Below are 13783 nucleotides of genomic sequence, written 5' to 3'. Positions count from 1 at the left end.
AACATTTCACTTTGCAGTTCCCAAAAGCTTGCCAAAGAACCCATTACAAGAAATGATCGATTCTTCTTTGTGCAAAGCGAACAGCCAAAATGCCCACGAACTCACTGCTCCCTTCCATTCTGGACTCCATTTGTCTGTGTCAGCTGAAGTCTAACAAGAAACGGAGCCAGAGTAGTTATGGTGGAAAGGCTGGGGGCGGGGAGGAGGAATGCAGCATTAGAACATCAGAAGAGCCCTGCTGGATCAGACCAGTGGTCGATCTACTCCAGCATCCTGTCTCACACAGTGGTCAACCAGTTCTTCTGGAAGGCCAACAACAGGGCATAGAGGTCTTCATAAGGACATACAAAGAGCCCTGCTGGATCAGATCAGTGGTGCATCTGTCTAGTCCACCATCCTGTCTCACATGGTGGCCAACCAGTTCCTCTGGAAGGCCAACAGCAGGGCAGAGAGGCCAAGGCCTTCATAAGAACTTCTGAAGAACCCTGCTGGATCAGATCAGTGGTCCTCTAGTCCAGCACCCCGTCTCACACAGCGGCCAACCAGTTCCTCTGGTGGGCCAACAACAGGGCAAGGAGGCTGAGACCTTCCTCTGATGTTGCCTCTTGAAGAAGACGACGACATTGGATTTATATCCTGCCCTATACTCTGAATCTGAGTCCCAGAGCAATCACAATCTCCTTTACCTGCCCCTCCCCTCCCCACAACAGATACCCTGTGAGGTAGGTGGGGCTGAGAGAGCTTTCACAGCAGCTGCCCTTTCAAGGACAACTCTTGTGAGCGCTATGGCTGACCCAAGGCCATTCCAGCAGGTGCAAGTGGAGGAGTGGGGGAACCAAACCCCGTTCTCCCAGATAAGAGTCTGTGAACTTAACCACTGCACCAAACTTGCTCTGGGAGTCAGAGGAATAGTGCCCCTGAATTTGGAGGTTCCCCTCAGTCACCACCATGGCTAATAGCCATTGGTAGACTTCTCCTCCATGAATCTATTCCTGTGGCCATCACTACATCCTCTGGCAGTGAATTCCACATTTTAAACTTTCTCAGTTTAAAGCAGTCTTTCCTTTTGTCTGTCCTGAGCCTCCTGCCCATCAGCTTCTCTGGATGCCCCTGTGTTCCAATATTTTGGGAGAAGGAGCATTTATTTCTTTGTCACTTTTATAAAAATCTAATATTTTGGAGAGGGAGAAAAAGTTCTCTTGTCAACTCTCTCCAGTTGATGCATAATGTTATAAACCTCTATCACGTTCCCCTCCCCTTAGTCTTCTCTTTTCTAAACTAAAAATTCCCAAACTCTTCAGCCTTTCCTCAAAGGGAAGGTGCTCCAATCATCTTGGTCACCCTCATTGGTATTTCCCCCCCAACTCTGTGGGGGAGGGACAGTGGCTTAATGGTAGAGCATCTGCTTGGAAAGCAGAAGGTCCCACGTTCAACCCAGGCATCTCCAACTCAAAAGGGTCCAGGCAAATAGGCATGGAAAACCTCAGCTGGAGACCCTGGAGAGCCGCTGCCAGTCTGAGTAGACAGTACTGACTTGGATGAACAGTATAAGGCAGCTTCATATGTTCATACATTCAAGTAAACTGCTGCATGCAGGTATTTGAGTGTCCTCTCCCCCCTTCCTCCCCAAAACACACACACACATTTTCTGTAACAAAGAGTTTGGAACTCTCAAAGGTTTTGAGCCATGCGCTCACCTGGTTGAAGTTCTTACGATTGTCTCTTGAGCTGACGGCCCCTTTCCCTGGGCAATAAATTTCTCGAGGAGGTTCTTGATTTTCGTGTTCCTCCAGAGAATATTCTTTGACCAAAACGGGCTCTGGAGTTTCCTTTGTGGAAAGACGACGGTGGAAAAGACCAGGAAATGCTCTCACCCATGGGGTTTATTTTGGTATAAATAGTGGATGGAGCTGAGGGTGGAGATTTGAGTTAAGGTGAGTTTGAAGCAGATGAGACAGGCGGGGAAAGCAGAAGGGTGGGGTCTGCCCAGGGTGTCATCCAGGAAACCTGCAGTCCAGGGTGAGAAGTTTATTATGAAAGGACAGCTTGGCTGGTTCGAATCAATAGGTGAGCCTCAGAGTTCTCCTCTCCATCTTTTGACTCTGCTGTTTCAGAGAGAAAACCTGGATCTAATGGGTTTAAATGGCAGTGGGGTGGGCTTCATTTTAACATTAGGAGAAACTTCCTAGCGATAACTAGAGTTGCCAAGTCCAATCCAAGAAATATCTGGGAACGTTGGGGGTGGAGCCAGGAGAATTTGGGGGTGGAGCCAGGAGAATTTGGGGGGTGGAGCCAGGAGACTTTGGGGGTGGAGCCAGGAGCAAGGGTGTGACAAGCATAATTGAACTCCAAAGGGAGTTCTGGCCATCGCATTTAAAGGGACCGCACATCTTTTAAATGCCTTCCCTCCTTTGGAAATAATGAAGGATAGGGGCACCTTCTTTGGGGGCTCATCAAATTGGACCCCCTGGTCCAATCCTTTTGAAACTTGGAGGGTGTTTTGAGGAGAGGCACCGGATGCTATACGGACGCTCTGGTGCCTCTACCTCACAAACCAGCTCCCCCAAAGCCCCAGATACCTGCAGATCAATTTTCTAGTTGGTCTCCATAGGGAATAATGGAATTCCCAGCAGACATTCTCCTCCCCACCCCTTTCTGATGACCCTGAAGCAGGGAGAGGGCCTCCAAACCGGGGGATCCCCTGCCCCCACCTGGGGACTGGCAGCCCTCATGATAACAAGTCAAACCGGTGGAATACACAGCAGAAAGCGAACTGCTGTCAGTTTCTTGTTGGGGATCTAAAAGCTCTGGATTTCCTGCATGGAGCAGGGGGTTGGACTAGGTGACCCCGGGCATTTTTTGAGTAGGAATGCTGTTTCGGCTGGCTTGATGCCAGGGGTGTGGTCTAATATGCAAATAGGCTCCTGCTGGATTTTTTCTTCAAAAAAAGCCCTGTGGGAAACAATGGTGATGTCGGGAGGTGCGGCCTAATATGCAAATGAGTTCCTGCTGGGCCTTTTCTACATAAAAAGCCCAGACGTGACCTCAAAGGGCATTTCTGACTCTAATCCAGGGGTCATAGAATCATAGAGTTGGAAGGGACCTCTAGGGTCATCTAGTCCAACCCCCTGCACAATGCAGGAAACTCGCAAACACCGCCCCCTAAATTCACAGGAGCTTCATTGCTGTCGGATGGCCATCTAGCCTCTGTTGAAAAACCTCCAAGGAAGGAGAGCCCACCACCTCCCAAGGAGGAAGCCTGTTCCACTGAGGAATCGCTCTAACAGTCAGGAAGTTCTTGCTAATGTTGAGCCGGAAACTCTTTTGGTTTAATTTCAACCCATTGGTTCTGGTCCTACCTTCCGGGGCCACAGAAAACAATTCAACACCATCCTCTACAGGACAGCCCTTCAAGTCCTTGAAGATGGTGATCAGATCACCTCTCAGCCCCCTCCTCTCCAGGCTAAACATCCCCAGCTCCTTCAACCTTTCTTCCTAGGACTTACTGTTGACTCATGTTCAGCATATGGTCCACTAAGACCTCAAGATCCTTTTTGCACATACTACTGCTAAGACAAGTCTCCCCCATCCTATAACCATCCATTGGATTTTTCCTACCTAAATGCAGAACTTTGCATTTATCCCTGTTAAAATTCATTTTATTGGTTTTAGCCCAGTTTTCCACCCTGTCAAGGTCATCCTGTATCCTGTTTCTGTCTTCTTCTGTGTTTGCAACCCCTCCCAATTTCGTATCATCTGCAAATTTAATAAGCATTCCCTCTATTCCTTCATCCAAATCATTGATAAAGAAGTTGAACAAAACAGGTCCCAGGACAGATCCTTGAGGTACTCCACTTGTCACTCCTCTCCAAGAGGATGAGGAACCATTCACAAGCACTCTTTCGGTGCAATCTGTCAACCAGTTACTGATCCACCTTATGGTAACAGAATTTTTTCCCAAACCACATTTTACCAACTTGTCAACAAGGATAGTATGTGGAACTTTATCAAAAGCCTTTATAGGAAGGAAGGAAGGAAGGAAGGAAGGAAGGAAGGAAGGAAGGAAGGAAGGAAGGAAGGAAGGAAGGAAGGAAGGAAGGAAGGAAGGAAGGAAGATACATGGTGGGAAGGAGAGGTGGAATGAAAGCAACTTTAAATTTACATGCATTCTCCAAGCAGCTGGCTGACTTGGCTTGGACAAATGATTTAACAAGACAAATGGTTTCTCCAAGCTGGCTGATGGGGGGGGTGGCTTTGAGAGCCACACAATACGTGTGAAAGATCCACATGTGGCTCCCGAGCCACAGTTTGGCCACCCCCGGCCTATGCACTTAAGCATTATACCAATCTGGCAACAGAACAAGACACCAAAAATGCAGTGTTTTAGCAGCCAGTGTCTTGGCAGGCGGCCCTCTGTGAACTATCTGAGTGACCTCTCCCAGGGGTTGAAGACGACTGTTGGAATGACAGATGTCCTCCAGAGAGAAGCATCCTCCTCTTCCAGGTGCTGGAAGCTCCTGACTTTCAGAACCTTCCAGTTTCTTGTGGCCTGTGTGTACCTCCAACTTCGGCTGATGTTCCCTATAAATATTTTCCCTAGCAACCCGCTGCCAGCTCCACACTGCCCCCTAGCGACTGCAGCAGTGCAACAGAACAGGCATTTGTCGCTGCTGAAAGCCAAGCCCATCAGAAGCGGAGACAGAGACAGACCAGTGAGGGCCGGGGAAGGATGCAGTATTCATGGGATTGCTGTGGATTCTCTCGTTCCTCCATTCGACCTTCTTTGGGGATGAGGTAGGAGCTCTCTCTCCTTTGGCTTTGGCCCTAGAAGAGGCAGTGGCCTGGCTCAAAGGAGTGGCAGAAAGGGGTCTGGGCACCGATTCAGGAGGGAAAGCGGAGCTGTTGGATTTCCAGCGGTGTTTCTGCAGGGCCTCTGCCATCCTGAGCAGCATTTTAAACAGGCTCCTCGGGCAAGGGAGAATGAGAAATTGTTGGGGGGGGGGGGAGAGAAGGTGATTAAATTCAGGGCGGATGGGTGGAAGGACAGTGCCAGCAGAGGGGTTTCCTGTCTGTTGAAGTACAGCTTGTGATTTTGAGGGTGGTCTTGTTGGGAACGCTGTAGTGTCATGCCTGCTCCTCCTGTGTAAAACCCTGTCTCCCCACAGACCATGGGCACGGCACAGTTCTGGCCCCCTTGTTGCCCGGCGAGATGGGCTGTGTTGGCTGAAGGGTCTGTGTGCAGGGGGAGAGAGGGAGGGGGCAGATTGGACGGGGGTGCTGCCCCCAAAACATTCGCCATCTTTATTTTGCCTTCGCTGCACGAAAAGCTCTGCCGGTTCGGCACCACCCGTCAAAGGCATGCACAGGTGGAAGAGGGACTGGGGGGGTGTAAGTGTACCCCCTGAACTCCAAACCCGTTGAGCATAAGAACAGCCAGTCTGCCTGACTGGACCAGACCCAGAGGTCCATAAGGCGGGTTCTGAAAGCAGCTGGAAAGAAGCCACAGAGAATCTCGTGCAGTGATGTTGCTCTGTCATTCTTCCCGCTGCCTGGTATTCAGAGATATATCGCCTCTGTATATGGAATTTCCATATGGAGAGCCAGTTTGGTGTAGTGGTGAAGTGTGCGGACTCTTATCTGGGAGAACCGGGTTTGATTCCCCGCTCCTCCACTTGCAGCTGCTGGAATGCCTTGGGTCAGGCAGAGCTCTCTTATCTGGGAGAACCAGGTTTGATTCCCCACTCCTCCCCTTGCAGCTGCTGGAATGGCCTGGGGTCAGCCAGAGCTCTCTTATCTGGGAGAACCAGGTTTGATTCCCCACTCCTCCACTTGCAGCTGCTGGAATGGCCTTGGGTCAGCCAGAGCTCTCTTATCTGGGAGAACCGGGTTTGATTCCCCACTCCTCCACTTGCACCTGCTGGCATGGCCTTGGGTCAGCCAGAGCTCTCTCATCTGGGAGAACCAGGTTTGATTCCCCACTCCTCCACTTGCAGCTGCTGGAATGGCCTTGGGTCAGGCAGACCTCTCTTATCTGGGAGAACCAGGTTTGATTCCCCACTCCTCCACTTGCAGCTGCTGGAATGGCCTTGGCTCAGCCAGAGCTCTCTTATCTGAGAGAACCGGGTTTGATTCCCCACTCCTCCACTTGCACCTGCTGGAATGGCCTTGGGTCAGCCATAGCTCTGGCAGAGGTTGTCCTTGAAAGGGCAGCTGCTGGGAGAGCCCTCTCCAGCCCCACCCACCTCACAGGGTGTCTGTTGTGGGGGAGAAAGGTAAAGGAGCTTGTGAGCCGCTCTGAGACTCTTCGGAGTGGAGGGTGGGATATAAATCCAATATCTACTCCTTCTTCTTCTTCATTTGGCTACATGAGATTCCTGTGCATCCCAAGACTGAAACCTGGCCCGACTGCCTGTTGTTTTTGACCTGTTAGGGATCCTTGTGGCCTCGAGCCAGAGACATAACTGTAACAGGACGAGGAGGCCCATATTGAGTACTGGATCCACTTCAAGGTTTTGGTGCTGACATTTGAAGCCTTACGCGGTCTGGGACCAATATACCTGAGGGACTGCCTTTCCCCATATACGCCGCAGAGGTCGTTGCGATCGGCTTCACAGCACCTCCTGACCACCCCTGGCCCTAAGGACATCTGAGTTGCCTCAACCAAGACCAGGGCCTTTTCGGTCCTGGCCCCTTCCTGGTGGAAGCAGCTCCCTGTGGAGATCTGGGCCCTACCCAAACTACTGCCATTTTGTAGGACCTGCAAGACAGAGCTGTTCCACCAGGCTTATGGTTGAGGCAGCGGGTGTCCTCTTATTCCGTCATTTGGCCTCCCTTGTGTTGACATTGTGCCCTAACTGCAGTGCTATCTGATTGCTACTACCGTCATTTAATGTGGGCCTATAACTGGTTATTTGATATGCTGTGCCCTTTCCGCCAGTGGTGCGTTTCATGTATTGGTTTATTGCTTCTACTGTTTATTGGTTTATTGCTTCTACTGTTTAATTTTAATGTGGTGTTTTAACTTTGATCTGTAGGTTTTTAGTGTTATATGTTGTGATCCGCCTTGAGCCCGTTGACGGGAAAGGGCAGGATATAAGCCCAGTAAATAAAATCAATAAATAAATTCCCTCTGACTTGTAAGATACAGGATCATACCTCTGTGCTTGGCGGTGCCCTTGCATTGAAAGCTCATGAGGTTCCAAAAGGTTTTCTGTGATCTCTGCGTAATTAGCAAATTAATCAAGCAGTTGTCATTTTATGAGAAAAGTTGGTGTGTGACCAGAAGCAGGCAAGCCCAAGAACTCATGCAGAGACGCAGAGGGTAGCTTCTTGCTTTGCTTGTTTGCTTTATTGGTAGCCCGCCTTTCTTGTATGGACTCAAACTGGATTACAAAATATAGAAAACCATTCCATTAGACAGAAGTGCTTTCTTGGGGGTGGTTTTTTTCTTAAAGGCACCAGTTATGCATAGATAAGACTGCGTCGATTTCTGCCAATTCCCACTTCCCTCTGTGGATTCATATTAGGCTGTTCTTGGGTGGGGCTGGGTGGGACAGAACCATTTCTGAGGGCTCAATAGACTGTAGAAGAAGGGGATTGCAGCTGTCCCCTTTTAAGAAAAGAGTAATTTCTCTGATCATCCTTATGACAGCCCTGCAAAGAAGGCCAGTGTTGTTATCTTCAGGGAGTAAATGGTGACAGAGAAGCAGGGGTTCTCCTAAGCTGTGGCTGAGGCTATCTGTGAGGGACAAGTAGAAGTTGATCTGGGGACATTCTGGTTGTCTTTCTACCTGCCTTTCTAAATGTGCACACTCTATTGCTGATTTACTGGCCCTGAGGAAAGGTGGCGGTGCTTAGTACTGATGATGAGTGCCATCACAAAAATATTTTTATGGATAAACATCTGGAGCAGAGGTCCATCAGTGGATGTTAGGCACAGCATATTGTTGGAACTCTCTGTCCGGGGCAGTGATGCTCTGCGTTCTTGTTGCTTGGGGGGGGGCACAGTGGGAGGGCCTCTAGGGTCCTGGCCCCACTAGTGGACCTCCTGATGGCACTGTGTTTTTTTGGCCACTGTGTTGGACTGGATGGGCCACTGGCCTGATCCAACATGGCTTCTCTTATGTTCTTATGTGACACAGAGTGTTGGACTCGATGGGCCACTGGCCTGATCCAACATGGCTTCTCTTATGTTCTTATGTGACACAGAGTGTTGGGCTGGAGGGGCCATTGGCCTGATCCAACATGGCTTCTCTTCTGTTCTTATGTGACACACAGTGTTGGACTGGAGGGGCCATTGGCCTGATCCAACATGGCTTCTATTATGTTCTTATGTGACACAGAGTGTTGGACTGGATGGGCCATTGGCCTGATCCAACATGGCTTCTCTTATGTTCTTATGTGACACAGAGTGTTGGACTGGATAGGCCATTGGTCTGATCCAACATGGCTTCTCTTATGTTCTTATGTGACACAGAGTGTTGGACTGGATAGGCCATTGGCCTGATCCAACATGGCTTCTCTTACGTGACACAGAGTGTTGGACTGGATAGGCCATTGGCCTGATCCAACATGGCTTCTCTTATGTTCTTATGTGACACAGAGTGTTGGACTGAATAGGCCATTGGCCTGATCCAACATGGCTTCTCTTATGTTCTTATGTGACACAGAGTGTTGGACTGGATGGGCCATTGGTCTGATCCAGCATGGCTTCTCTTCTGTTCTTATGTGACACAGAGTGTTGGACTGGGTGGCCTGAGCATTGGCCTGATCCAGCATAGCTTCTCTTCTGTTCTTATGTGACACAGAGTGTTGGACTGGATGGGCCATTGGTCTGATCCAAAATGGCTTCTCTTATGTTCTTATGTGACACAGAGTGTTGGACTGGATGGGCCATTGGTTTGATCCAACATGGCTTCTCTTATGTTCTTATGTGACACAGAGTGTTGGACTGGATAGGCCATTGGCCTGATCCAACATGGCTTCTCTTATGTGACACAGAGTGTTGGACTGGATAGGCCATTGGCCTGATCCAACATGGCTTCTCTTATGTTCTTATGTGACACAGAGTGTTGGACTGGATAGGCCATTGGCCTGATCCAACATGGCTTCTCTTATGTTCTTATGTGACACAGAGTGTTGGACTGGATAGGCCATTGGCCTGATCCAACATGGCTTCTCTTATGTTCTTATGTGACACACAGTGTTGGACTGGATGGGCCATTGGCCTGATCCAACATGGCTTCTCTTATGTTCTTATGTGACACAGAGTGTTGGACTGGAGGGGCCACTGGCCTGATCCAACATGGCTTCTCTTATGTTCTTATGTGACACAGAGTGCTGGACTGGATGGGCCATTGGCCTGATCCAACATGGCTTCTCTTATGTTCTTATGTGACACAGAGTGTTGGCCTGGATGGGCCATTGGCCTGATCCAACATGGCTTCTCTTATGTTCTTATGTGACACAGAGTGTTCAGTCAGTCAGTCAGTCACACGTTGGACTGGATAGGCCATTGGTCTGATCCAACATGGCTTCTCTTATGTTCTTATGTGACACAGAGTGTTGGACTGGATAGGCCATTGGTCTGATCCAACATGGCTTCTCTTATGTTCTTATGTGACACAGAGTGTTGCACTGGATAGGCCATTGGCCTGATCCAACATGGCTTCTCTTATGTGACACAGAGTGTTGGACTGGATAGGCCATTGGCCTGATCCAACATGGCTTCTCTTATGTTCTTATGTGACACAGAGTGTTGGACTGAATAGGCCATTGGCCTGATCCAATATGGCTTCTCTTATGTGACACAGAGTGTTGGACTGGATGGCCTATTGGCCTGATCCAACATGGCTTCTCTTATGTGACACAGAGTGTTGGACTGGATAGGCCATTGGCCTGATCCAACATGGCTTCGCTTATGTTCTTATGTGACACAGAGTGTTGGACTGGATAGGCCATTGGTCTGATCCAATATGGCTTCTCTTATGTTCTTATGTGACACAGAGTGTTGGACTGAATAGGCCATTGGCCTGATCCAACATGGCTTCTCTTATGTGACACAGAGTGTTGGACTGGATGGCCTATTGGCCTGATCCAACATGGCTTCTCTTATGTTCTTAAGTGACACAGAGTGTTGGACTGGATAGGCCACTGGCCTGATCCAACATGGCTTCTCTTATGTGACACAGAGTGTTGGACTGGATAGGCCACTGGCCTGATCCAACATGGCTTCTCTTATGTGACACAGAGTGTTGGACTGGATAGGCCACTGGCCTGATCCAACATGGCTTCTCTTATGTTCTTATGTGACACAGAGTGTTGGACTGAATAGGCCATTGGCCTGATCCAACATGGCTTCTCTTATGTTCTTATGTGACACAGAGTGTTGGACTGGATAGGCCATTGGCCTGATCCAACATGGCTTCTCTTATGTTCTTCTGTGACACAGAATGTTGGACTGGATAGGCCATTGGCCTGATCCAACATGGCTTCTCTTATGTTCTTATGTGACACAGAGTGTTGGACTGGATAGGCCAGTGGCCTGATCCAACATGGCTTCTCTTATGTTCTTATGTGACACAGAGTGTTGGACTGGATAGGCCATTGGCCTGATCCAACATGTTTTCTCTTATGTTCTTATGTGACACAGAGTGTTGGACTGGATATGCCACTGGCCTGATCCAACATGGCTTCTCTTATGTTCTTATGTGACACAGAGTGTTGGACTGGATAGGCCACTGGCCTGATCCAACATGGCTTCTCTTATGTTCTTATGTGACACAGCGTGTTGGACTGGATAGGCCATTGGCCTGATCCAACATGGCTTCTTTTATGTTCTTATGTTCTCTTATCTCTGACAGGCAGTGTAAGAAATTCAATAAATAAGAGGCAGTCTACAATTTTGTGAGGATGTAAAGTGCCGTCAAATCACAGCCAATTTAAGAACTACTCCAGCAAAGGGCTTTCATGGCAAGTGAGAATCTGAGGTGGTTCACCATTGCTTTCTCTGCAGAACCTTCCTTGGTGGTCGCAAAGACAGAAGAACATCAGAAGAACCCTTCTGGATCACACCAGTGGTCCATCTAGTCTGACATCCTGTCTCACACAGGGGCCAAACAGTTCCTCTGGAGGGCCAACAGCAGGGCATAGAGGCCAAGGCCTTCCCCAGATAAGAACATCAGAAGAGCTCTGCCGGATCACACCAGAGGTTCATTTAGTCCACCATCCTGTCTCACACAGTGGCCAACCGGTTCCTCTGGAGGGCCGAGAACAGGACATAGAGGCCGAGGCCTTCCCTTGATGTTGCCTCCTGGCTCTGGTATATCTTAGACAGACTTCTCCTGAATGTGAAGTTTAAGAACACGTCCATAAGAACGCAAGAAGAGCCCTACTGGATCAGACCAGTAGTCCATCCAGTCCAGCATCCTGTCTCACTCAGTAGCCAACCAGTTCCTCCGGAGGGCCAACAACAGGGCACAAAGGCCGAGGCCTTCCTAAGAACAGAAGAGCCCTGCTAGATCAGACCAGTGGTCCATCTAGTCCAGCACCCTGTCTCGCACAGTGGCCAGCCAGTTCCTCTGGAGGGCCAACAACACGGCAGAGAGGTTGAGGCCTTCATAAGGACATCAGAAGAGCCCTTCTGGATCAGACCAGTGGTCCATCTAATCCAGTATCCTGCCTCACAAGGTGGCCAACCAGTTCCTCAGGAGGGCCAATAATGGGCACAGAGACTGAGAGCTTCCTCTAATGTTGCCTCCTGGCTCTAGGATTGAGAGGCTAACTGCCTCTGAAGGTGAAGGTTCCCCTCAGTCACCACGGCTGGTAGCCACTGATAGACCTCTCCTCCGTGAATCTGTCTAATACTCTCTTAAAGATGTCTATGCCCATGTTCATCACTACATCCTCTGGCAGCAAATTCAACATTTTAATTGCTCTGCGCGTAAATACATATTTCCTTTTGTCCATCCAGAATCTACATTGGATGCCCTTGAATTCTAGTCCTTTGGGAGAGGGAGGAAAAGTTCTTTTTGACAACTCTCTTTACCTGATGCATAATTTTAGAAGTCTCTATCACATCCCCCTCACCTTAGTTTTCTCTCTTCTAAAGGAAAAGTCTCAGACTCTTCAGCCTTTCTTCATAGGGAAGGTGCAACAACACCCATTCATGTACTCACTCTACTTAGCCTTTGAGATCTGATGAGACTGGATTGAACATATGAACATATGAAGCTGCTTTCTACTGAATCACACCCTCAGTCCATCAAAGTCAGTCTTGTCTACTCTGACTGGCAGCGGCTCTCCAGGGTCTCAAGCTGAGGTTTTTCACACCTCCTTGCCTGGACCCCTTTTAGTTGGAGATGCTGGGGATTCAGCCTGGGACCTTCTGCTTCCAAAACAGATGCTCTACCACTGAGCCACCGTCCCTCCATCTCCATCACCTACTGCCTGGACCCTTCTTAGTTGGAGATGCCGGGGACTGAACATGGGACCTTCTGCTTCCCAAGCAGATGCTCTACCACTGAGCCTCCCATCCCTCCATCTCTCCATCACCTACTGCCTGGACCCTTCCTAGTTGGAGATGCTGGGGACTGAACATGGGACCTTCTGCTGACCAAGAAGATGCTCTACCACTGAGCCACCGTCCCTCCCCAACCATGCTGCCTTCCATCCCATCGACTAGACTCCTATTGCCATAGAAAAATTATCTGAGCTATTGCATTTGGCTGCAGTACTTTCTCCCTCTCCCAAAACACCAGAACTGGAGGGTATCCATTGAAGCTGGCGAGCAGGAGGTTCAGGACGGACAAAAGGAAATGCTACTTTACACAGAGGGCGTTTTTGGACTCACCTTCAGCCGGCGCGACCCCCCTCTTCACCGCGCAGGATCTGCGCGGATTTCGCACTAAACGCCGCGGAGCAGCCTTTTGCGCCGGAAACTCCCGGCGCAAAAGCCGCTCAAACAGAATCTGCTTTTTGGCGGTTTCCATTTGAGCGGCTTTTGCGCCGGGAGTTTTCGGCTCCGTGAAGAGGGGGGTCGCGCCGGCTGAAGGTGAGTGCGAAAACGCCCAGAGAGTGATTAAAAAGTAGAATTTGTTTCCAGAGGATGTAGTGATGGCTGCAGGAATAAACATCTTTAAGAGAAGATTAGACAGGTTTATGGAAGATAGGTCTATCAATGGTTACTAGCCATGATGACTGAGGGGAACCTCCACCTTCAAAGGCAGCTAGTCTCTGAATCCCAGAGCCAGGAGGCAACATTAGTGGAAGGCCTCGGCCTCCATGCCCAGCTGCTGGCCCTCCAAAGGAACTGGTTGGCCACTGTGTGAGGCAGGAGGCTGGACTAGATGGACCAATGGTCCAATTCGGCAGGACTCTTCTGATGTTCTTATGAAGGCCTCATCCTCTGTGCCATGTTATTGCCCCTCCAAAGGAACTGGTTGGCCACTGTGTGAGGCAGGATGCTGGACTAGATGGACCAATGGTCCAATTCAGCAGGACTCTTCTGATGTTCTTATGAAGGCCTCATCCTCTCTGCCCTGTTATTGCCCCTCCAAAGGAACTGGTTGGCCACTGTGTGAGGCAGGATGCTGGACTAGATGAACCACTGGTCTAATCCAGCAGGGCTCTTCTGTTGTTCTTATGAAGGCCTCAGCCTCTCTGCCCTGTTATTGCCCCTCTGTAATGTACTGGGAGACGAGACGTGGTGAAGACTTCAGGCTTTATTCGCTAGTACATTACGGAACTGGGGAACACGCGGCCGGGTCCGCCAATATATACAAAC

At 49.6% G+C, this 13783-nt stretch overlaps 1 protein-coding gene across 1 annotated transcript in view; it reads left to right on the top strand.

The window, feature by feature from the left end:
• The first annotated feature begins 4672 nt into the window (after positions 1–4672).
• The window catches only part of APC2 (APC regulator of WNT signaling pathway 2), an 86642-nt gene continuing 77531 nt past the window's right edge, over positions 4673–13783 (top strand). The window contains exon 1 of the mRNA XM_060232842.1: positions 4673–4794. Coding sequence (XP_060088825.1) covers positions 4741–4794 — 54 coding nt within the window. The 5' untranslated portion in view covers positions 4673–4740. The remainder of the gene's footprint in view (positions 4795–13783) is intronic.

The sequence above is a fragment of the Heteronotia binoei genome, chromosome 2 (genome assembly GCF_032191835.1).
Source record: "Heteronotia binoei isolate CCM8104 ecotype False Entrance Well chromosome 2, APGP_CSIRO_Hbin_v1, whole genome shotgun sequence".
NCBI lineage: Eukaryota > Metazoa > Chordata > Lepidosauria > Squamata > Gekkonidae > Heteronotia > Heteronotia binoei.
This window is presented reverse-complemented; position numbering and strand designations above follow the sequence as displayed.